The sequence below is a fragment of the Eutrigla gurnardus genome, assembly GCF_963514095.1.
Source record: "Eutrigla gurnardus genome assembly, chromosome: 14".
Taxonomy (NCBI): domain Eukaryota; kingdom Metazoa; phylum Chordata; class Actinopteri; order Perciformes; family Triglidae; genus Eutrigla; species Eutrigla gurnardus.
The window spans coordinates 20259443-20284850 of NC_139937.1; the positions used below are offsets into that span (position 1 = coordinate 20259443).

The window sequence follows — 25408 nt, forward strand, 5'->3', positions numbered from 1 at the left end:
AGACCCTGTCTCACTGCAGCGAGGACGTTTAACAGCAGACTGATTGGAGATAAATGACTAGAAAACCAATCCTCAACAATCTGACAACGATGAAAGAATGTAGAAAAGAAACAACAGAAGTGTTTATAGGGGTTAAAAACACGGATCCACCTGGGTGGGACTGATCTGGGTCCCTGATCTACTCAGCCCTCCTCACAGGGAGGCCTTGGACTAGGTCTACCTTAAGGTCTAGGTAGAAGACTTTATAGGACTATATAGAGAACTGTGTAGAGGACTGTGTAAAAGACTACGTAGAGGACCGTGTAGAGGACCATGTAGAGGACTACATAGTCCTATGCCCCCCTTCCCTCCAGAAGTCCGTTTCATGTTTCATAACCAGGTAAAAGTTCCTCACAGTAACTTTACTTTGTCATCAGTTATTAAAGTAACTCAGCAGATATCTGAATCATGTGACCATGATGTTAAAATAAACACAACGAATTACTTAAATACACTTTGGGTCATTTTCCAGCAACTTCAACTTTATAAAGCACCAACTATGGAAATGACCGGCGTGTCCCGGTCATGTGCATCTGTTTGGTTTCCCTGAAAACGTCATATCTGGATGCTTATTGTCCACGTTTATCCATATATATTTATAACATGTTTATCCATATATAGCAGATATGTTGATCCATATATATTTATATTAGAGATTATGTTCATCCATATATATTTATAACATGTTTATCCATATATATTTATAGCAGATATTAGGGTTGGGCGGTATGACGGTATTATACCGTGTGACGGTATAAAAGTGTCTACCGGTAGAGATTTTGCAATACCGTTTATCAGGGGCGCCGCTAGGGATTTTGGGCCCCATGAAAAGAATCTTTACAGGGCCCCCCAACAGAGCAGCAACATTTTTTGATGCTATTTTACATACAATCTGTGGCGCTGTGTGACACTGCCGGTGCGCTACCTGCAGCTGATCCAGTGGACTGAACCATTTTAGTAAATAGAGGGGGGGGAAGGGGGGCCCTGCAGGCGTTGATGTTTCCAAAACAAATAAAGTAATTGTTACCAGGACATGGAAAATAAAACATTTGTGATTATATGTTAGTTAATAACTTGGTGTCATTATTTTTTCTGTATTATAATTTCATCATCATTAGGGGCCTCTCTGGGCCCCGCTCAATCATGGGCCCCTAGAATCCGTCTCCTTTACCCCCCCCTTTTCGGCGCCCCTGCCGTTTATACCGGAGAAAGCGCAGATGTCTGCGGCATCGCTCTGAGTCACTGTAATTACACCGCCTCGACACACGGGGCACTGCAGGCATTGCAGCAGACTGCTTGCGTGGTTGCATGAGCACGACGAAGTAACAGCTTTACCTGAGTAATAACAATCATGGCGGAGGCGGAGCGTGAACGTCACGAGGAAACGGAGGCAGCGCGACCCACCCATGACGAAGAGGAGGAACTCGTTCTGAAAAAGGGCGCTACGTCTGTTGTGTGGAACTTTTTCGGATTTACAAAATCCGACAACGAACAAAAAGCTTTACTCTTGAAAGAGTGTCGCACGACTGTTGCTGCTGCAGGTGGAAACACCAGTAACCTCTTCCACCACTTAAAGTTAAAACATGCAAAGCAGTATTATATTAGAGTATTAATGCAGTATTATGAGTCTTTCGCCAAAGGCACCCCTTATGACAATAAATCACATCGATGGAGGGAGATAACGGAGGCCATCACGACGCATACTTTTTCTCATTTGTTATTTTTATTTCTTATTAAGATGGAGCTCTGTGTTTACATTTGCACACACACTATAGCTTAAGTTAAAGCTGGAGTTCAAATGTTTACCAGACATTTGCATAGTCTTTGTGGCTTATTATACTTTCTTTAAAATAATGTTATGCTGCTGTGAGAAAATAAAAATAAAAGAGGAAAATGATCAAATGCAACAGTATGGTTATTTTTAAGCCATTAATTGAATTTACAGGGGGGAAAACCATACCGTGATATAAGATTTTGCTCATACCGCCCAACCCTAGCAGATATTATGTTTATCCATTTATATAACACTGAGCTCTGGGCCGGTCGGCCTGGATCAGCTGTTCATACTGAACAATGGTCATCAGTCAGAATAAAGCTCCAGAAGACAGGATGACTCAGCAGAAGAGAACACGACTCTTCACCCAGTGGCTTAAATATGATACGTGATTCACACGCCACGAGTTCAAACCGCTGATGAGAAACCTTTGACCTCTGACTTCGGCCTACTTCAATGTCTCCATTTAAAGCCAGTTTTCTAATCTGCAAACCACAACTCAACACTCGTTGACTACAAGACGAATTTAAATGAAAACGCAAGCAGAGCATCAACGGCACAGTCTGTGACAAACAAATATTCTTCAAAGACTAGCACTTCAAAAAGAAATGAGAAAAATGATTCATAATCACATAACCTGGGATGTGTTTTTGATGAATTAGTTAATAAAATGACAGACTGGGGCCTTTTCCTGTTTTACATCCTCACAGCGATTTACATAAACTAATATTTACATGAACCAATATTGACACATGCGTAAACATCCGACAAGCAGGATTTCATGTCAGAGCAAACAGGAGACGGTTCTTCTGTCAGCAGGTAATCAGCTGATCGGCCACCCAATGTGTAAGGTTTGTGTTGCCATGAAACTGGAGGAAGAGGAGGAACGTTGACCTCCGGTTCTAGATAACTGCAGGAATGGGAGGACGGTTTTAAAATAGCAGATTTAACACGGGACGAAGTGTTAAAAGCAGAACTTTAAATAAACACAACAACCAGAACTCGACCAGAAGTCAAGCCAAGAACAAACAAAACATGACAGTCCGGGCTCAGTCGCTTCTGGGAAATGTAGTGCAAAAATAAACTGAACTAAACATGTGACGTTCCTGTAATAAACATGTAAATATGTTTGTTTTGTGTTGCTGTCACTTGAAGAAAAGCCTAATTTTATAACATCAAATCTTCTTGGAATCATCAGGAGAGCTATCTAACGTTAGCAGCCGGTTGGCAGCGCGGTGCTGCTGGCTAGCTACCGGAGCTAACCGCTAACCTCAGACAGCAGATACATTAGGTCGAGCAGATAGGCTTCGTTAAAAGATAGAATTTATCGTAAACTCAAGTAATCCAGCAGTAAGCCACCTCAGGAAGTCCAATGCACAGCTAATGGAGCTAATGTTAGCGGGGGTGGCATCGAGGTGCATAATGATGCGTTTGAGCTCGATTGAAGTATGGATGAAGGTAAATTCTGGCATTGTGGTGCGTTCAGGTGTAATCAGTGAAGTCTAGCTTTTGGTCAAGAAACTTGAATGAATAGATTTGTTTTCACAAAAATATAAAACTGATGTTTTAGAGGAAGGATGACCCGTTTTACAGTTTATAATACATTAAAAGTGACAATGAGTTTCTTTTAAAATTAAAACATGAATGAAATCAGATCCAACAGTTTGCAGTTTTCTAGTTCAGCCCGACTACAAGCGAAGCAGCTGCAGAAGTCCCGAGACGTTGCAGAACCTGTTGCATGTTTTCCTGCAAACACTTTGAGAGTTTGTTCAATTGAAAAATGCATTCGGTTTCCTCTGAACACTTCACCTATCTCTGCAGCCAAGGGTCAGAATTCGGAGTATTTGCAGCTTCTAACCAGTAAACTGTAGCCGAGCGCTGCTGTTAAAGATAAACTTGTGCGTCAGCTGACTTCCGAGAAACGGCTGCTTTTTTTAAACTCGGGGGCGGGCTGTTGCTACGGGGAAGTGGAGCGGCCTGCAGCCAATGCTGTGACCGCTCCTCGCAGCTCAAGTTACCACACTGGCTGGTTTGTGTCGAAAGAAACACAAGAGTTTGAGCAACTAAAACCTGATGAAATGAGGTTTATCTGCTTCAGAACTATTTTGTAAAAGTTTGAAAGTCCCCTAAGAAGTGCTCAATGGAGACACCAGAAAGCCCACAACGCATTTCCTTTACAATCCTACAGAGTTCAGGTTCCTGGTTAATGCACTTTAAAGAGGTCAGGGAAGTAAAGTAGGTCTAATGGCGAAGAGGACTGAGTCCTCTGGGTTGGGCCGATGTGATCTAGGCTGGATATAATCAATACTCCCCACAGTCAGGGAATGTTCAGTATGCAGCAGACAATAGTCTCAGGAACACTCCTTCAGAACGATCCCACAGCAGGAATGTCTTCACCTACTTCAGGCTTCCTGCTAGCCATCCACTTAGTTCAAAGACTTTAAAAAAAAATAAACCTTACAGTGGAAGCCTGAAAGAAACACGACAGTCTAGTGACTCTGTAGTTTCCCCTGAAACAAATGTTCCTTACAACTTCCTCATACACTAGTTTATCGTGAGATAGCGCCCATAGATAAGCGATATGGACACGACCCTGAGAACGCCTTGATATCCGCTGTTAACGCTTAGTTTTCAGTTTGACGTCCGTCGTTTACAGCTCAGGGTGAAGAAACGTGAGAGACTACGCCTAAGATGTGCCGACCTGTATTTGATACTTATTAACACACTTCATCTAATGGAACTAATCTCATATCAAACATTAAGTCTTCATTCCTCTGGGTGGAAGAGAAGATAATGTATGCACACAAACACACACCCATGTTAATGTGCTGCTCTGATAAGCCAGATACCAACATCAAGGTTGTTCAAAGACTGCATTTGCATGTTGGGCCCCAGGACGCCACCGCACTGCCTGGTTTCTGCAGCACAAACACACCGGTGGTGCAAACTGCTCTGTAGGATTGCCTCAGCCTCGATTCCCCACAGAGCAGCAGAGGTCTTCGCAATGAAGCTAGCCGGGGTAACCAAGGCGGCAGCTAACATTAGCTGCAGGAGAGGACAGGGGGAGGCCCTGCTGTGGACCGTCGCCATGGCGAGGCCCTTCCCCTATATTTCCTCATAAGACCTCGATGAGTGTCGTGTTTGTCCAGTAACCAGGGACAATGGCAGGATGAGAACAAACAAGCCACACATCACCAAGGAATCCCCTGCTGTAGGTCTGCTCGTTGCTGCCGTGTTCTTGTATTCCTAGATGGTACAAGGAACAGGAAACCAGAGGAACCCTGGTCCAGTAGACCTTCCTGCTACCAAAAAAACACCATATTTACATCATAATCATGGAAGACATCAGTTTCTAGGCAGCTAAAAGAGCCTTCCAACCCAGGAAGTGTTATGCAACTCTAAAAAGGATGTTGTGAACTGTTTTCACCCCAGTTTCACAACCTTGCTGCTGCCTTCGTGCACCAGCTCTTTGCACGTAAACGCAACTGCAACTCGCAGCGCTGCGGATGCAGCTGAGCGCTCGGGCTGATTGAGGTGCCGCCGCCCGCAGCCGTCGCCGTATTTCTAGGAAACAGCAGCCATTGCTATCTCGGGTTTGGGGTGCCAGTAAACATCAAAAAGGTTCACACATGCAGAGGTGTTAAATATTAGGTTTAGAGCGAGACGATTCATTTCAGAACAACAGAACCAGTCAGAGGGAAGATGCAACCCCTCTCCTGCTTTTGTTAAAGAAAAGAAAAAATCACTTCAGAGTAAGACAGTATCAGGAGGTCAAGCCATAGACATTTATTTTTTATTATTAATTCATATCAGTGACTGCACCAACTACTCCCTTGCTTTGGTGCAGTCGACCAGCACAATCTCCATCCTCCCAGCTCAGCCCCTTTTCATTTCCTCCCAACACACAAACTTTCCAGGCTGCTGTTCAGCCAAAAGTCCTGCATGCGGTTGCTCTGAGTGCACATCCAACATTTTCATAAACAAGGAAGCAGAGCTGCACTCAAATGCAAATCCCCCTCCCCCGCCCTCCCCTGGTGCGGTTGAAGTGTCCTTACAAAAACAGGGTCCAGGGGTTTTGATGGGCTCTATGGAAACAGGCTTTATGACTGCATGACGTGGAAAAATGCAGCTTCCCCTCGCTGCGTTGGCCTGGAGGTGTACTCACAAAAACACCAATACCACCAGGGAACAGTGATATAAATCAGGAATAGTGAAAATAAAGCAAAAATCAGGTCAACTGACTGCCCATTACCTTTTTTTTTTTTAATTTCCATATAAACAAATTTACATGTATTAGAAAAATAAAATTTCTTCATTAAATAATCCCTACATGGTTGACTTGTGAGCCACGTCTAGTCCATTTGGGTCAACGGGAAAAAGCGTTGTACTCATTTGCAGTCGTGGTTTGGAAGGTGGAACAGATGAAAGGAGCCACACTCGGGCTCTATAACGTCCATCAAAGTCCAGGTGGAGAGATGAACCATCTCTGAAAATTATAGTCTGAGTGTCCAAAAGTTCACCTGATCAACAGGGCCAGCGTTGCCCCGATCCCAGCGAATCCAGCAAAGGCCATGAGCGTGTTCCTCACCATGGACTCTGGGTCCGCTACCCGAAAGAACTCAACAAATCCGTCCTGGAGGGGGGAGAACACGGTACGTGTAAATGTGACGCATGAGGGCACATTAACAATGATTGGACACGTTGCACAATGAGTTATGCAACAAGTAGTCTACTTCCTGTCATTCAGACAGTCACAGTAACTCACCCAGGCGTTGTTTTTGACCAGCCAGTCCCTCTGCTCACGCAACAGGTAGGTGGAGATCTCCTGCGCCACCAGCTCCACACAGTTCTCCCGGCGCTTCTCCTTCAGGTGCTGGCACACCACCGCGCCGAAGGCCACCAGGCTGGCGACCCGGCCCCAGTTGGTGGTGCCGTCCGCGAACAAACTGGTGGCCACCGCGCTGACGAAACTGGCGTCATCGCTTCTGTCGTCTAATGACAATTTGTTGATCATACCTTTTGAAAAAAAATAAAGATATTATAAGTAATTGCAACTGAAATAAGCATCAGTCTTTCAATGATTTGATTAATGTAAATGGAGAACCAAAATGGCTCCAAGCAAGCTTCACTTCCTGTGAATAAATATCCGCACGTCTACGTCATCACCTACCGTTGTACGCGTATCTGTGTTTGTCCAAAACCCCGTCCACGACCCGTTTCATGGTCACCAGCGCTTTGCTCTCATTCCAGCGGGATTTGGAAAGTCCACAATGGTCTCTGAGGGTGCAGCTAATGAGGAGCCTCGTGTCGTGGTCCAGGACCTCGTCCCCCGCCGCCGAGCCGACAGCGTCGCTGTCCGAGTCCGGAGAGCACGGCAGCGAGCCGTTGTCGACCTCGTCGTCGTCGTCGAGGGCCTCGCGGAGGTTTTTCGTCACGTAGCCGTTCTTCGGGTGCACCCCGAGGTTCTTGGGCCGCTTCGGGTTGTCGTTGGAGCCCCCTAGGTTCCCGTTGTGGTGCGGGTCTTTCGTGGAGCCGACGGCGATCTGCGGGGAGGAGCCCGTGGAGGAGCTGTAGTGCATCTGCTCCTCCACGACTCCATTTTGAGGAAAAATTAAGCAGCCCATAACTCCCGTACTGAACGAACGTTTACTCGGAATTATATTCATTTCTGTTTTTGGATTGTTAGCTTGAACAAAGTGTAAGCTAGCTTGTTCTCGTAAAAAAAGAAAAAGAAAATGGCGTGTAGAGAAAAGCTGCTAGCCCGTGTGAAATAAAAAAAGCTAGCGGGTTCTTGAGTCTTTACTCGTTCCCCATGGCCTGCTGCTGCGAAACGGAAGTGAAGCTCGCCCTGGTCTGCTCTCAAGTACTTATGTATGGGCGCGTGCGTCATTACGCGCTGCGTCCCGCGTCATCAGTCTCCGACTTCCCCAAACAAACGGCTTTTCAAACGGGTTTTTTTTTTATATTACTGTTCTTCTTTGTTTAGATTCGTTTTTCGAATTTGAATGAGACGGAAATAGAATGGAAATGAGCAGATGTCGCACTCGTCATGACTTTTTTAAAGCTTAAAAATATAAAACCGGAAACTCTTAAGATTGAGACTAATTTCTGGGTTATTTCTGTATTTTTCCATGACATCGATTATGAAGTTAGACCGGAAATTCCTTTCAACACAGGTCATAATGATAACATCAAAAAAGGATATTATTAAAAAGGTAATGACAGAGGCTATTCTGACAATAATAGTAGTAACAATTATCTATATTTTTGTCAGTTTTAACCAATAGATTTTCCCATTTAAACATTATTTTAGGATTAATTTTAAAATAAAGTCAAGGTGTTAAAAGTTCCCTACTTCAGTAGAAGTAAAGAGACTGGTACAAGTAGAAGTACTGATTCTACTTCTTTAAGTCAAGTAAAAGTGACAAAGTACTGAAATGTTCTCAAAGTAGAAAGTGAAATGTAAGGACAAGTCTAACTGAATCTGATGTCATAATGATAAGAAGAATGGGAGGAGTACAAAGTACATATTCGTTTTTAAAATGTAGGGAGTTAAAGTAAAGTCATAAAAAGAAATACTCAAGTATACCTGCAAATGTCTACTTAAGTACAGTGACTAAGTATTTGTACTTTACTTCCCTCCTTATGTGCCATCAGAACCAGTGTGTTTCTGATATCTGCAGGTTGCACTGACATGTCAGAGCGGACATATTGGCCAACAGGACGTTACACATCACATTTTGGTGTCTGACACATTTCCTCCAGTCTAAAGGACGACAGTCCTCGTCATTCCAGTCTGAGATATTTTAATGCATTTCTCCTTCAACTAAAAGTTTCCATGCTATGTTAGGAATGTTGGAAACAGCCAGAACTTGCTCTCATAAACCAAGGGCCACAACTTAGAAATACAAGACGGTGTGTCTCCCCCTAGTGGTCAGAGGGAGGCTGTACTCCTCTCAGCACCTCCATTATCTCCATGCATGAAACAAATCCATACAACGGTACAAAAACGCACAAAGAAATCGTATTAATGTAAAAGTTTATTTCAAATACTGACAAAAATCCTCTCACCTACTCCCACACATCTGAAACATTCCAAGTACTCCTGTACTTTTCTGAAGTCTTAAAATCATTCCTGTGTTCTCCAGTCATCCTCTTTATCATGTAAACCCTTATATGTGTTGTTGTTTTTTTCTTCTCTTGGAAGCAAGGGGTGCCTCTGATTTCCCTGCAGTTATCTTGGGCCAGGATGAAATATACTAATTATGCAGTCCGAGAACACAAGAGGGGAAAAAGAAAAAAAAAAAAACATTTACTTGCAAAACAACAAGAAAACAGATCAGGTAAAAAAAGCAGCACAAAAAGTACTTGAGAGCACACGGCCTGTCATTTCGTTATACATTCTGACACGTTTATATTTTATATAGCTAACGAGAGACAACCCTGCATGTTGGACCCCGCCTCTTCCTCTCGTCCAACAGCTCTGTGCAAAGCCAAACATCAAGTAGCATCCAAGCGCTGCCGTCCACGGGTGTTTCAGAGAGAGCACGCTGCAGCTTATTCACCCACTCCCCGTCGGCAATCTTTACGTCTTAAAGCACAAATCTGTTACCTTTTAAAACACAACGTAATGCAGCTCAAACCAACACAGCGCTCCAGACGTTTTCTGGCTTGTTTGGATCAAAATTCATATAATGCACCTTTAAAATTTGAGTGGAGGAAGTGACATGGAGGTTTTACCACAGGAGCTCTACGACTGAGATGGAGTCAGACTGGGAGAACCAAAGAAGACGGGTGTTCTTTACAGGGCGTCCTCTCTTAGATTTGTCTTCGACTGAATCAGCAGCATTTACACATATTTTCATATGATACAGATTCACATAGCCTCTGCAGTTCACTAAGACGGAGCAGAAGTAGTGTTAAACTGAAAGGAGAGAGGAACCATTGAATCAGAAAATAGCTCAGGCTATGAAAGAGTGAAAAGCAGGCGGGAAACAACACAAAGATCCCTTCCTGCTGAAGTCTATTTACAAACGGCTGTTACAGAGAGAAGCGGTGCATTCACACCAGGCCACGACAAAGCAGACGCACGGCTCGCTCCTCCCTCCCTCGCCCGCTGAACATTTGACACATTTTTTTTTATTAAAGTCTTAATGAAAAAGAAGTGAGTTTGAGAACGTGACGGGGCATGCACCCGATCACCTAGCCTACGTGGTGGCGAGCGGCTGTGACGGTTCCCTGAAGCGGTAGAAAACAAGGAGGCTGATTCCAAGCGAGCGCCGCCGGATTCAGATTCTTGGATGTGTTTACGGCACGCAGTCGGGTCTGCAGATCTGCTGTTCCACCGATGGAGTTACAGCAGAGATCACGCCCCCCCATGCGTTATAAAAACCTCTCTCCGCTCTGCCAAGTGTTGCAGTGAGCGCATCCTGCAGGCATGCAGCGTCCCACTTTAAGCCGGCGACAGCGAGGTCGGGAGCCGGGCTGACACCTGTTGTTAGGAGGTCGCCTGCCATTTACCCTGCGACACCCCAAGATCAGAGACCAGTCCGTTGGGGGGGGGGGGAGCTTTGTTCTACGGGGCGCTGGTAGAGGAAGCAGTTTACTGCAGCTAAGGGTGAAGTATTCTTTTATTAAAGTTTGTGTCTCACAACATGAAGGGAACCACTGTGTCTCTAAGTGTTAAAATGTGTTTTTATTCTAGCTCTAACATCTACGTTCTTTAGTCCTAAACGTGTGAGAACAAGTTTCCCGGTGAAAGCCGGGACTATTCCTGTTTTATTAACGGGACCTTAGACCTTAGCTTTATCTGATCCCAGGTCAGAATGAGCTGTGTCTGGATCTGGGTTTCAAAGGGGGACAACGAAGCAAGTCGTCCGGATCGTGAGCCGGACCAGCATGTGGGTCTGCGGTCTGGACCACTCGACATTAACGGCCACGTTGGAAAGACGAGGGGCGGCTGCAGCCGGATATTTGGCTCTTTAGGTAAAGAATCACATCCCAAATTTCTCTCAGGCGTGTTTAGTTGGTCAGGTCCTCATCATGCTCATCATGAACGTGCTTGTGTGTGTATTATTTACAGAAGCATATACATATATGTAAATACATATCTATATAGATACAGATATATATATATATATATAGTATCTATATAGATACATATAGATATATATGTATGTACTCTAGGGTGCTTCGATACCCCCACAAATCTTTTAGGCTCGTAGTAAACACGCATCTTAATGCAACTCAACAGCAGGCAAACTAAGTCTGAACTCAGAGATTGGATATGCTCAGCTGGCCGTTGCCCGGGGCAACAGGATCGTGTGTACGTGGATTGTCGGGACAGCAAAAAAGGGAGAAAGGAAGTGTGACTCTGGGCGTTTCAGGGCTCCGTGTGTTGGTTCTGATACTTCCCATCACTAAGCAGATACCCCACTCCCCTAAAAAAAACTAACATGTTAAATTTTTTGATACGTTACAATCATGCAGCTTATTTAGAGAACGGGAGTCAGGAATTAAAGTGTAACGTAAGCAGAGAGAGAACGAAAGAAGAAAAAACAAGGCGGGGCTTCAAATTCCCCATTTGGCTGAGAATGTTTTTTTTTTTTGTTCGACAAAAAGATTGGCCGAAGGATGAGATGAAAGGAAAACCTCCGTCTCTTAATATGGTGTCAGCGGATGCTAAAGAGCTCCTACGCTAAGCTAGCTAAGCCCCTCAGATTTGGTATGCAAGCGATTATTCTCGTACGTCTTCCAACGCCTCCCACCCGAAGAGCAGAGACGGGGAAGGTGGAGGTCAGAGAACGCGCCGCCATCATGGTTCCTAACTCCCTCACACATTATTTTGGTGTCATTTAGGATGCAAAAAAAAAAAAGAAGAACAAAGCGTACTATACAGTCTACAAAGTGCATTAACTCCCCCGGCCAACCCGCCCGTCGACACACCGACTGTGATGCATCTTGGAACACCGAAAACCCAAGACATAAGGGAGGCGGTGGAGCAGAGGGGGCAGAGCTGTGGGTGGTGTGAGGGGGAGATGGCTGCAACCTTCCACCTCCACCCCCCCAAACGCACACACACACACACACACACACACAATGCCCCACCTACATACAAGCAAATGGAGTGTTAACTTATACAACTCTGCCCGACACGTTAAAGCCAGTGGTGCCTGGGGATGAAGGGGAGGGGGGGGGGGGACACGGGTGAGGAGGAGGGACATTAGACGGGAGCCCTAGGGAAGGAGGGGGGGGGATTCTAGGATGATGGAGGCTAGCCGGCTAGCTTGCTGGTCACCAAGGAGGACTTCCTCTGGGGCAGGTCCTGCGGCGTGGGAATGTGGTCGCCGGTCACCAGGTTCTTGTCGGGCCCCGCCACAGGAAGCTTCTTCATCTTGGCCTTGGCCATGTTGTAGTCGCCCGAGTCAAAGTACTTTTGCTGTGAGAGGAAACACACGTGGGTTTTAGCAGATTTCATGAAGCAATGAACACACGAACGTCATACTAGGAGCTCTCACTCACTCATGTGCACACTCAAGTTCCTGTGTTCTGACTGGAGTCTGGTTGGTGAGTGCTAGGCTAAGCTAACATCGTAGCTGCTCCATCTATACTCCAAATAAGGTCATCTAGGCATAAATACAGCAGCGACATCAGGAAAAAGAAAAGATTCTTTAACTGATATGATATCATCGGTCTCTGCTGATGATCAATCTGGGAGTTATCTGGTGATAAAGGGCTGTAATTTACTTCCTCAGCCTGCCTCAGCTACTCCTCCTACTCCTCCTCCTCTGTGATTTCCCAGAATGCCTTTCAGCATCTCCAGAGGAGGAGGTTGTCTGTAACATACACAGCAGGTGTAGGTGGAGAGAGCATCACGGATCCAGACGAGGAGGAGAAAGAGAGAGAACGATGCCTTTGTGTGTTCTGCCCTGCTGCTCCAACTACCAATCAAACATAATCCGTCTAACAGGCTGATGTATTTCACTGATTTGCCCGCATTGCATTCTGGTCTACTGAGGAGATTTTTTTTTCACTGACTCGCTAGATTAATTCCTGTAGGATGGTTGAATGGATGACAACATGGCCACTCTGGATATGTCATATTTTACTTAAGTTTAATGAAACTCTGTTCAAAGATCTCAAAAAGATGTCTTTATGAGGTAATTATCTGCAAGATAAACACATGAAATAAAAAAAAAAGACTAATTGTTTGGTTTGTAATATATCTGCAGGCGCTGCGACAGCTTCCATTCCCCAAAATCATATGAATATGAGTGCTGGACGGATCGGAGTATGTTGTTGTCATAAACAAAATGATCAGGTAAAGAATATTTTATTATGCTGCAAATAGCCTTTTTGTTGATTTATAATGTATTTAGGCTACCGGTGCATTTAGTGAACATAACATGCAGTTTTTTAAGGGGGAATTCCAGTCGACCAGCCCTTTTCTTTGGTTGACTGCAGCTCTATATGCGTCTACAGCTCTGATCATGACGTAAATAAACCGTGGTCCTCTACCCCTTTCTGTAGTCTCTTCATCAGGAAGTCTGAGCCGCCGGGCTTCTGGCCCATTCCGGGGTACTTTGCCTTCAGCTTGGCCTCCTCCGCCTTCACGGGGTTTGCATTCTTCTCCTGGGAGTCCTGTGGAGACGAGAACAAGCGGACATAAACAACCTTCTTTGCAGAAAACATGGGGCCCCTTCAGCAGCCGCTGCATCTTCAGAAAACCTGCACAACTGGAACAGCTGTTTATGTGACTGCCAGTCATCTAAGGTCACCCTACTGATGCCACAAACACCTTAACATCTGCAGTAACGTCTGCTGTGATGAACTCGTTGTTTCTCTGTTCTGCTCTTGAAAAAACACCCTTGAAAACGATGACAATGACTAGTGGGAACTAGGGTTGGGCGGTATGACGGTATTATACCGTGTGACGGTATAAAAGTGTCTACCGGTAGAGATTTTGCAATACCGTTTATCAGGGGTGCCGCTAGGGATTTTGGGCCCCATGAAAAGAATCCTTACAGGGCCCCCCAACACAGCAGCAACATTTTTTGATGCTATTTTACATACAATCTGTGTGACACCGCCGGTGCGCTACCTGCAGCTGATCCAGTGGACTGAACCATTTTAGTAAATAGAGGGGGGGGAAGGGGGGGGCCCTGCAGGCGTTGATGTTTCCAAAACAAATAAAGTTATTGTTACCAGGACATGGAAAATAAAACATTTGTGATTATATGTTAGTTAATCACTTAGTGTCATTATTTTTTCTGTATTATAATTTCATCATCATTAGGGGCCTCTCTGGGCCCCCCTCAATCATGGGCCCCTAGAATCCGTCTCCTTTACCCCCCCCCCCCCCCCTTTCGGCGCCCCTGCCGTTTATACCTGATAGAAGCGCAGATGTCTGCAGCATCGCTCTGAGTCACTGTAATTACACCGCCTCGACACACGGGGCACTGCAGGCATTGCAGCAGACTGCTTGCGTGGTTGCATGAGCACGACGAAGTAACAGCTTTACCTGAGTAATAACAATCATGGCGGAGGCGGAGCGTGAACGTCACGAGGAAACGGAGGCAGCGCGACCCACCCATGACGAAGAGGAGGAACTCGTTCTGAAAAAGGGTGCTACGTCTGTTGTGTCGAACAAAAAGCGATACTCTGCAAAGAGTGTCGCGCGACTGTTGCTGCTGCAGGTGGAAACACCGGTAACCTCTTCCACCACTTAAAGTTAAAACATGCAAAGCAGTATTATATTAGAGTATTAGAGCAGTATTATGAGTCTTTCGCCAAAGGCACCCCGTATGACAATAAATCACATCGATGGAGGGAGATAACGGAGGCCATCACGACGCATACTTTTTCTCATTTGTTTATTTTTATTTCTTATTAAGATGGAGCTCTGTGTTTACATTTGCACACACACTATAGCTTAAGTTAAAGCTGGAGTTCAAATGTTTACCAGACATTTGCACAGTCTTTGTGGCTATTCATACCGTGATATATGATTTTGGTCAGTCACAACATGAATGTTTTCCTTTCAGTCTCTCATCTGACCATCATATCAGATGGAAAAGCTCAAGCTGAGGACAAAGCTTGGTCTCAACACAGAGCCAACAATGAAGGCCCTCTTTGGGAATCATGTTTACAATAGTATAATGTCTGCATCTGTCAAAGCTGAAACTGGAATGAACTCCGACCCTCACAAGTTCAGAGTCCCGTAAATACCGTAAAGCCATAAAGTGCTCCACGTTAGAGAACTTAACACGCAGTTTTTGCTTACAATTCAATTCCAAAGCTTTCCATGAAACATGATCAGCAAGTGTTGTTAATTGTATTGGAGGGGGTCACGCTTTGCTGCCATAAATGACAATGTTGACAGTAAATATCACGGTTGCCTGTTTTCTGTTCTTGCAAAGTCACTGGTTACATGGCTTTCTTTAGAAAAGAAATATGAGAATTGAGGTCAAGGAACAATAAGTTGACGATGCTTTCCGGCTCTTACAAAAGCAGGGCGGGTTAGCAGGAGCCAAACTGGTCAGAGACCAGTCAGGTGGATATTCAGGCCAGTCATTTGGGCCACCGGGGCACACCTTGTTTGAGTACATAGCGAGAACGGAGCGTGACCGACTGCAGGCTGAAACGTCTCAGGGAACGGCAGGTGCAAAGTGCAAAAGTGCACGTCGGACAAACTCCAAAGGGCATTTATGCACTCGGTGCACATTCCAGTTGAGCTAGAAATATTATTCAACAGCAGATATCTAATGCATCACAAATCCTCATCATACATTTGGTATCTTTGCAAACAATATCGACCAAATAAACACAACAAAATAAAGTTATGTGGGTTTAAGTACTGCTATGATTCATTATTCCCTTACAGATTATGTTTTTCAATCGACTGTAACTACATCAGTATTGCTGCATTTAATTAGAAAACGATTACCATTCATTACAACTTAATGTGTTATGGCACACATTCAAGCTCAAGAATACAAAAACAACAGGTTTGTCATGTGAATTGGAAACTGCTGACTTGCTGTTCGGCCAATCAGATGCAGGTATGGGCTTTATATCAATATTTAACAGCTAACTAACGTTGAGGGACTAGTTCTGGGCATTTGTATTCGTTGGGGAGGAATAACCTTTAACAGTATTTGGTACATTTTTGTATTCTATTGAAATAATAACAATTTAGACATTTGAGTGATAACAACAAACCAAGAGATGTGTTATGTGGTATCAAACGTCAACAAAAACAAAGTGCAGGCCACAAGGGTTTCCAGCACCCGTACCATCCATGCATATCACACCCGATGCATATTGTGATCCACACTTATTTTGTCAACGGATATGTGATTAGTCAGAGATCCTAGTCATCGATCCTAGTGTTGTGGGACTGTGTGGAAATGCGGAAGCAGTGTCACGCTGCAGTTGTTGTCACTGTCGGGAGAAGCCATGTGCCAGTCAGTACGAACACAGTACAAATGGTTTCTCCCACCAGTCCAAAGAGGGCTACGTGAATCCACAGTCCTCCTGTCTGTATCTGGACGCAGTCGGACCCCCCCATGCCGCCCGCGTTGAGACCCCCTACAGGACCAGACCAGTGAGGCCCGAGCTGCCGGGGGAGGGCTCTCCAGCCAATGACACAGGGCTAAAGGGGAGAAAACAAAGTGACACCCGGCAGAGAGGGTGCTCTGAAGGGGGGGCTCCGATAAAAAACCTCTTTAACACCCCGCACGGCTTATCTGCGTGTCTCCCGGGAGCCCTCCTCTTCCTCAGTGTACACACACACACACACACACACACACACACACACACACACACACACACACACACTAGCTGTTAGTCCTCTCTAGCTTAGCATGCTAGGTGGCTAGCCAACAACACCGAGACAAGCGGTCAGGAGGAGAAACCCACCTGTTTTTCGTCCTCGTAGTCCGCCTGCGTGTCCGAGTCCAGGTTTTCTGACGACATCGTGTTGCGTGTGGTGGACAAGCGAGTGTCCCGTTCGCCAGACGACGCGAGGAGATCAATAAACGCGTTGCCGTTTGATGTACCTGTACTCAATTTAATCCTCCGTTTCTGTACACGACTGCTGCTCCCAACAAAAATGGCGTAACGAGATGTGACATCACCGACGGGGGGTGGGGGGTGCTACCCGCGATGGACACATACAGTAACCAATAGACGAACGGGTACGAGGCAGGCAGAGCCAATGGGATGCCAGAAACGCTCCCGTTCTCTTTTATTGACAGCCCGTTGTCCAATGATTTTTACAAAACGGAGCCTGGGGGCGGGGCATGCGAAGCAACGCATCAACACAAAGCACCTGAACAACACAAAATACACAGTTATCAATGCTAGTTTTATATTGAATGTACACGATTGTATATCAATGTGTGAATACAACACAGTCCATTTAAAGACAGGATCGGAAGCTATGTAATTATATATTTGGTTTTGTTCACTTTTGTACACTTCGGAGCAACTATGCTCTGTGATTGGCTGTTGCCTCCCGTCAATCAAACAAGTAGCGGGAACGGTTTGTTTTACGTTAACGCCTCGCTAGCTTGTTTAAAAATGTTTTATATGTTCCTTCTGACGTAGTTTCCCTCTGTTCTTTCTTTGCAGCTTTTATTTTGTGGTCTCTACCGAACGCGATGGCTTGTGTTCAACAAGTACGAAGTTCACAGGTAAAAATAAGAGTACAGTTAGCAACAGTTAGCTAGCACGGTGAGCTATTAGCTAGCTCGTTGATGTAGCCCACACGATTACCGGTATACAGTTGTATTCTGTCACGTCAGGCAGGGTTGGAACGGGTGCTTGAAATCCTTGAAAACACTTGAATTAGTGTGGTGTTTTCCATGTTTAAATAGTGCTTGGGTTTAGAATGAAGTGCTTGAAATGTATTTTCTATGTGATGACATAATGATGTAACAGAGAAAAGAAGATTCCATATTTGAGGGACTGAAAACAGCATTTTCTGACATTTCTTTATGAAAAATGACTTTTGATGATGAAATAGTTGGTGATTATATTTCTGTGGATCTGTTAGTGGAATTAGTTTTCCTTTCATTTGTGGTCCTTCTGTAAAAAGCTGTCTCCAAACATCATGTTGGTTGTTTAGAGGACAATAACATCTCATTTAATGTGATGAACAAGTGACATAATAAGTAGACTGAATACTGAGGATTGGATTGATACAAATATGTAGTTTACCACAGCTGGAAGGTACTGGAAAAGCATGGAAATTAACCTTGAAATGCTTGGGGACTTTTAAAGTATTTTCCAGACAAGAAAATCAGGGCATTTTGTTTTTGTAGCATGTTTTAATTTTTGTTGCCATTCATCAAAATGTGTATTTATGTCTACTAACATCACAAGGACCATACACTTATCGTTGTCATTATTAATATTTTTGCTATTATGTTTTATTACCCTAGACCAGAGATCTTCAACCTGTGGTCCGGGACCCCTAGTGGGTCTGCAGAGTTACTGCAGGGGATCCCCAAAATAATTTGATCCCAAACTTTTGTTTGATATTATGTTGAGAAATTGTGATGTAGAAATGCCAAAATAGAATTAAAATAAGAATATGTCAACAATTATTATTTTAATGTCTTTGCATTAATCTGGTCTAGACAAGTTGTAACATTTGGAAATGTGTAGATTTCAGTATATTTTATCAGTAGATTAGTAAATTTGATATTGTATATGTTGTTTAAATACAACTGTTTGCTGATTTCACACATTAACTGTGATGAGTAAGCAGTACTCGGTATGTAATACATGTTTTCTCTCACGCAGGACACTCAGCTGCTGCCGAACCAGGTTGTCTCAGAGCAGCAGTCCCTGATAGTGATGAAGAAGCTTCTGGCCATTGCGGTGTCTGGCATCACGTATCTCCGGGGCCTTTTCCCAGAGAAAGCCTACGGCAGCAAATACGTTTCAGGTTAGAAAACACATGCAAACGTTATCTTTCCGCACACCACAGTGGCTGTTAACGTCTATTCACCACGAGGAGACAGATTCTTCTTACCTCCCTTTTTTTTCTCCCCCACAGATCAGAAAGTGATGATCCTCAAAGAGGAGCTCAGCTGTCCCGGTGCCACGCAGATTGTTCACTGGTAAACAACAACAGCTGACACAGTCATTGATAAAGGTCACGGAGAGAACAGTGTCCGCTGTATGTGTGCGGGTCACAGATAGGTAGATGATCTTTATTTAAATCCTTCCAGGATGCAGGGATGCTTTGATGCTATCCAGAAGAAGTATGTAAGTTATATTCAACCTTCATCGTAAATCGGAAGATTTGTTATGTATGTGTCTCATAATATGGTCAACGATGTCGTTATTTTGTTCCCCACCAGCTGCGGACCGTCATTTTGTCTGTGAGTATTTAGTTAATGATTTGTTCTGTGGTGGTTTTGGATTGTAACTGATAAGGATCCTGCTTGGGGATTGGAACTGAACGATCCATCTGATCGTGACTTATTCAGAAAACAGGTAGTCATGGTGTTTTTTCTCCATTTGTTCCTTTTTTAGATCTACACCGACCCAGAGAACCCTCAGGTAAGCTGCAAGTTGTCTTCTTGCCGTTGTTGATGTTTAAAGGAAAAGTTCGGAATTTTGGACATAGGTCCTCATTTCCAACTTACCCGAGGTGATATAGGTCGGTGGAGACCGTTTTCAGACAAATGTATTATAACGTCGGACTATCGATGTACATGTCAGTGTTGGTAGAATAATTTAAAAAATGTTTTTAACGCTGCTACGAGTACTAGCTGTCACGACTGTAGGGCGCTTAGGTTTCGTTTTTACGCACTACTACTAACACGCAAAGTAACATTCCGCTGCTGCTGAGAAACTAGTCCCTCAAAATGTTTTATCATTGAAAATGCAAGGTTGGTTTAATTTCTAAAATTATTCTACCAACACTGACATGTACATCGATAGTCCGACGTTATAATACATTTGTCTCGGGTGTTCTGCGGAGCAGTTAAAGCTGTTTTGAGTGACAGGCTGGATGTTACCGTTGACGTGCGCTAGCTCAACACCAGTTTAGCAACGGTGACTTGTGCAACTATAAGGACTGGACCAATTGTGCTGAAAACGGTCTCCACCGACCTATATCACCTCGGGTAAGTTGGAAATGAGGACCTTTGTCCAAAATTCCGAACTTTTCCTTTAACAAAGCTAAACGGTGTTCAGATGTTTATAGTATTAGTGTGTCTCATAAACAGCACATGTTCCCTTCTTGTCTTTCAGAAAGTGACTGAGTATTACCAGTTTAGGATCCATTACACAGCAAAAGGAGCGCAGATGGACTTTGAAAGGTGGGATTATTTTTATCGCGACAGTTTTGAGAAGTTCATAAAAACATGAAATAAACCTGCTATAAATGCAGGAAATAAACAAAAGGCAAATACAAGCGTGGATCATCTCAGCGGAGCAACCAGTTACTATAATGGTTACATGGCAAAGTGAACGAAAGAGCGCTCTTATTTTAGCAGCACTGGGCTGAAGGTTCGTGTGTATTTCTCCTCCCGCCTCCTTTCTTCTTCATCAGCAACAACGACGACGAGGTGTCGGCGATGTCCGGCGGCAACACGAAGAAGGCCAGCATCCTGCTGGTGAGGAAGCTCTACACGCTGATGCAGAACCTGGGTCCTCTGCCAGACAACGTCTGCCTCAACATGAAGCTGTCCTACTACGACAAAGGTTACACAACACACATAATCATTAGTATTAACGGCTAGATTTGTTTGTCATCATGTGCTGCAGCTTTAAACTTATTATTAACTTAAGGGTCAGAACCAAATTCTTAAAAGGACTGCGCAGGTTCTGTGGCTGCTAAACCTGCGCAAAAAAACCCAGCTCCGGTGCTTTCTGCACATAGGTGAGACATTTAGTGCAGAATGGGATCTTTCTACGCAAAAGAATCTCGTTGCAAAAACAGTCCAATTTGCAAAGATAGCACTGATAGCTTCACACATTATCTTCAAAGAGCACATCGACAGGGTCGTCCGCTCTACTTCTTTTATTCAATAAATCAATAAAGCTCTGCTACATGTCACTTTTGAAAATACATTACAATAACAACATGATTTAAATAATCAATTCAGTTACATGGCTGAGTCTCGCGCATAAATGCTCCTTCATTGGGGCGACGTTTTGGTCTGTATTTTTGCAACATGGATAATTAAAATCAGACACAAAAATATGGCAAATTGCTCTCGGCTGCCAATCTTACTGGGTGTGTTTGCGCTGTGAAATCGTTGAAATAATATCTTTTGTCATCCGCAGTCACTCCTCAGGACTACCAGCCACCGGGCTTCAGGGAGTCTGACAGCGACAGCCTGGTGTTTGAGAAGGAGCCGGTGAAGCTCACCATGGGCGAGGTGCGGACACCCTTCCACTCTCTGAAGATGGACATGGCCACCGAGAGGCAGCGGCTGGAGCAGGTGAATGAACGGAGACAGAAATCAAACGGAAACCTCAGTAGACGTAGGCAGAGAGAGGTTGAGAATCCTTTTAAAATCGGCCCTAATAAATATGTAAACTCTGTGTTCTGCTTCATCTTTGTGAGTTTTATAGTCACCAACATATTTCTGGCCATTTGTCGCCTGACCGGCGAGGATCACTGCAGTCGGCAGGTCTGGGATCTGATGAATGATTGACGGCGATGTCATGTTGCTAAATGTGTGCAGGTGGAGGAGAGCATTCAGCTGACGGAGAAGTGGGTTGTGAAGATGGAGCAGGAAGAGGAGGAGGAGGGCAGCATGTCGCAGGTCAGCGCACAAACAACGCAGACATGCAGCTTGTTTACACTCAGTAAAATAATCATGAAGTCAAATTAATTCAAAGTGCTTCCTAACTCTTAAAGATCAGTGTCACATGTTTGGTAATAATATAAGACAGAGTGCATCTGTCATATTATAACCATCAACACCTTCACCATTATTTTATTTTTTTATTTTACAGTTCAAAGTTACGGAGACATTAATGTTAACAGACATTCCTGTAAATGTGCCAGGTCAGCCGACTCGTGACCTGAGAACCGTCTGAATGTGTCTTGACCTTTAGTGACCCGGGTGCTCAGATAACATGTTTTAATATTTAGATTCATGTGATCGAAGACGTGGAGAAGCCTGACCTGCGGAACTCTCAGGAGCTGGACGAGACCGGTACGTCCAGGGTTGGGGGGTCAGGGGGTCTGGGTCAGGACTTCCCCAGAGTTCACTTTGGCCTCCATTCTCTCTGTTTGGGTCTCAGAAATAAAGCAAAAGTTTTTCATTCTTAAACATCAGTATTAGCTGGTAGATGGAGATGTAGAATCTTATTGTGGATTTTACATATTTGACCTGATTCCTGATGATTGAAGTTTCATAGCTGTCAGAGAAGACCAGGAACTGGATTACTGAGACTGAGATATAATGACAGAGATCCTTGTTATCCAGACTTATGAAACTATGTGAACATCACCTTCTCTTCTTTTTGGACTGCAGAGATTCAGATGAGCTGTAATGAGAAGATGGAGAGCAGCGAGGAATCTACTGAGGTACAAGAGACGTCCACACATTTATACGTAAAACACACAGCTTTGAGTTCACGTCACGCTCTCTCTCCTCTCAGATGGAAACCCTGGTGGAGAAGACCTCCGACATGGGGGGCCAGATGAGGACCAGGAGTGGACGGGTCATCCAGTCCACTACGGTCAGTCAGCCACTCCTTCTCTGTGATCGGTTGATTCACAAAGCAAAGATCCACTTTAAACACCTCAACTAGGTTCCTCAGAATCAATTCTCATTTCTTTAGAAATCGTTCCTGATGTTTATGCTCGTTGACTTCTGGAGTTAAAGAAATAAATGATTTAATGTGTGTGTGTGTGTGTGTGTGTGTGTGTGTGTGTGTGTGTGTGTGTGTGTGTGTGTGTGTGTGTGTGTGTGTGTGTGTGTGTGTGTGTGGGGACAGGAAACCAACCTGATTGTGAACAACAAGCAGGTGACAGTGATTAAAGACAAACAGGTGATGAGCTTTGATCCTCCTTTAATGTGAACCATATGAATCATGTCTCATATAAAAAGCATCTCTGGTGAAGAGGTGTGAACAGTGAGATGAGTCATCACCTCCCAGAGTGGGCTGTCGTCTGTGGTTCTGCGGTTCTGTGGTTCTGTGGTTCCGTGGTCGACTCGTTCCAGCTGGTTTGTCCTCTGCTGCTTTTCCAGGTTTCTAAGTATGAAATCCCAAACAGCCAGGAGACGCACCTTTCCAGCTCGGCGCCCAAGAAGAAACGCAAGTTCAGCGAGCCCAAAGATCGCTACGACCTCCCAGCGTGCTGTGAGAACCAGCAGCCCCGCTGAAGACCGGCAGCAGGTTTCTTTTTTAACTTGGACTCAGATCTGGTTTCTCCGTTATTCCGCTTGTTTTGGGGTTGTGATGTAACAGTTTGTTTAAATCTAAAAAATGTGCACTAATATGTTCATGAACACTGTACGTGTAATGGTGAATTTAATGCTTTGTTTCATACGTGAATAAAACACAATTATTTGGGCAGATGAGTGTTATATCAACATACATATTACCCAGAAATCCTAATTTCTTTCTGTTTATGATGAAAATAGTAGAGAAATTAAAATATTCATAACATTTTTTTATTGTTTAATGTTTATGTAGAATAATAATGTTATTGTTGCCACTGACATGAAATGGATGGAGGCCCCAGTACCACTGCTCTGGCCCCTGCTTGTTACACTGGATGTGTTTTTACTAATATTAATTATAATTATAATTATATTATTCTAACGGAATAAAAAACATGGTGAATTTCCATCTTCATGATCAAAAATAGAGCTTTAAAAAACTTAGAGGATACAAACATCTGTTTTAAAACATATTTATGCAGAGAGATGTTATGATTCATCAACATCTTATTCTAAAGGATTTGATTGTTGGATGTCTCATCTGTGATAGTCTGGTTTCAGCTCCCGGCCGGTTTAACCCTCTGGGACAAACAGGAAACTGAACGCTGCCTGCCTCCAGTATTTAGACCGGACCCAGAAATGCCACTATTTGCATGTGAGGTGCCTTAAATGAAGCTGTTAAGTGAAAGTGGATTATATCTGTACACGGTGACCTTTGGGCCCCGATAAGGGCCCATCAGCAGCCTCCCGCCCGCCAAGCTGTGTGTTTTTAATCTCCTATTGTTTTTCCCAGAGAGAGGGACATTTGCTGATAGACTGCCTTAACCCACTGCGGATCAATACTCCAGGAAGCCTTTGTGATGCATATCCAAGCAGCCCCCACCGATCTGTGTCTGCAGCAGGCGAGGGGGGGTTGGGTGGGGGGGGAGGGCTCCATCAAATCAGCCCTCACATCCGATCACGGGCATCGCCTCGGCAACCACATTTATTACATTGTTTTTATGTGATTTTCTGTTAACGGAGAAGCAGAGCGGGTGGATTTCTTCTCCAGGAGGGTCTCTGGATCTCTTTGTGGGTCCAGTCCTGTCGTAGACCAGAGTCTCTGTAGAGACGTTGCAGCAACACGACCACAAGGCAACACGGATCCCACGTGAATATGAGCAACATCGGGGTTGAAAATGAAATATAGATAAAAACATAAGATCACCGTTCTCGTTCTGAACATCTGCAGATGGAGGAGAGGAATCTAAACAGACATTTTAATTTGCCTCCACCCTCCACCCATCTTCCTCCACCCTTCATCCTACATCCTCCACCCTTCATCCTCCGTCCTACATCCTCTGTCCTCCACCCTTCATCCTCCGTCCTCCACCGTTCATCCTCCGTCCTCCACCCTTCATCCTCCGTCCTCGTCCCTACATCCTCCGTCCTCCACCCTTCATCCTCTGTCCTCCAGCCTTCATCCTCTGTCCTCCACCCTCCAGCCTTCATCCTCTGTCCTCCACCCTTCATCCTCTGTCCTCCAGCCTTCATCCTGCGTCCTCCACCCTTCATTCTGCGTCCTCCACCCTTCATCCTCTGTCCTCCACCCTTCATCCTCCACCCTTCATCCTCCATCCTCTGTCCTCCACCCTTCATCCTCCGTCCTCCACCCTTCATCCTCTGTCCTCCAGCCTTCATCCTCCGTCCTCCACCCTTCATCCTCTGTCCTCCACCCTTCATCCTCCATCCTCCACCCTTCATCCTCTGTTCTCCAGCCTTCATCCTCCGTCCTCCAGCCTTCATCCTCTGTCCTCCACCCTTCATCCTCTGTCCTCCACCCTTCATCCTCTGTCCTCCAGCCTTCATCCTCCGTCCTCCACCCTTCATCCTCTGTCCTCCACCCTTCATCCTCCATCCTCTGTCCTCCACCCTTCATCCTCCGTCCTCCACCCTTCATCCTCTGTCCTCCAGCCTTCATCCTCCGTCCTCCAGCCTTCATCCTCTGTCCTCCACCCTTCATCCTCTGTCCTCCACCCTTCATCCTCTGTCCTCCAGCCTTCATCCTCCGTCCTCCACCCTTCATCCTCTGTCCTCCACCCTCCAGCCTTCATCCTCTGTCCTCCACCCTTCATCCTCTGTCCTCCAGCCTTCATCCTCCGTCCTCCACCCTTCATCCTCCGTCCTCCAC

The 25408-nt window shown here is 44.8% G+C and overlaps 3 protein-coding genes across 3 annotated transcripts; 1 reads left to right on the top strand and 2 right to left on the bottom strand.

Annotated features, from left to right (window-relative positions):
* Nucleotides 1-5576: 5576 nt before the first annotated feature.
* mcl1b (MCL1 apoptosis regulator, BCL2 family member b) lies at nt 5577-7666 on the bottom strand. The gene is made up of 3 exons (XM_084027723.1): nt 6984-7666; nt 6579-6829; nt 5577-6446 (listed from the first exon to the last, which is right to left on the bottom strand). Exons 1-3 carry the CDS (start codon nt 7477-7479, stop codon nt 6330-6332), a joined length of 864 nt encoding a protein of 287 aa, XP_083883849.1. The 5' UTR covers nt 7480-7666; the 3' UTR covers nt 5577-6329.
* Nucleotides 7667-8840: 1174 nt separating this feature from the next.
* Nucleotides 8841-16927, bottom strand: ensab (endosulfine alpha b). Its single transcript, XM_084027559.1, has 3 exons — nt 16733-16927; nt 13331-13453; nt 8841-12251 (listed from the first exon to the last, which is right to left on the bottom strand). The coding sequence occupies exons 1-3, from the start codon at nt 16787-16789 to the stop codon at nt 12087-12089; spliced, it is 345 nt and encodes a 114-aa protein (XP_083883685.1). The 5' UTR covers nt 16790-16927; the 3' UTR covers nt 8841-12086.
* A 524-nt stretch (nt 16928-17451) lies between these two features.
* On the top strand, nt 17452-23255 carry hormad1 (HORMA domain containing 1). The gene is made up of 15 exons (XM_084027443.1): nt 17452-17508; nt 18623-18767; nt 18879-18942; nt 19054-19090; nt 19186-19206; nt 19361-19387; nt 20084-20151; nt 20385-20536; nt 21122-21279; nt 21526-21606; nt 21939-22002; nt 22324-22376; nt 22451-22531; nt 22790-22843; nt 23044-23255. Exons 1-15 carry the CDS (start codon nt 17476-17478, stop codon nt 23176-23178), a joined length of 1173 nt encoding a protein of 390 aa, XP_083883569.1. The 5' UTR covers nt 17452-17475; the 3' UTR covers nt 23179-23255.
* The last annotated feature ends 2153 nt before the right edge of the window (nt 23256-25408 follow it).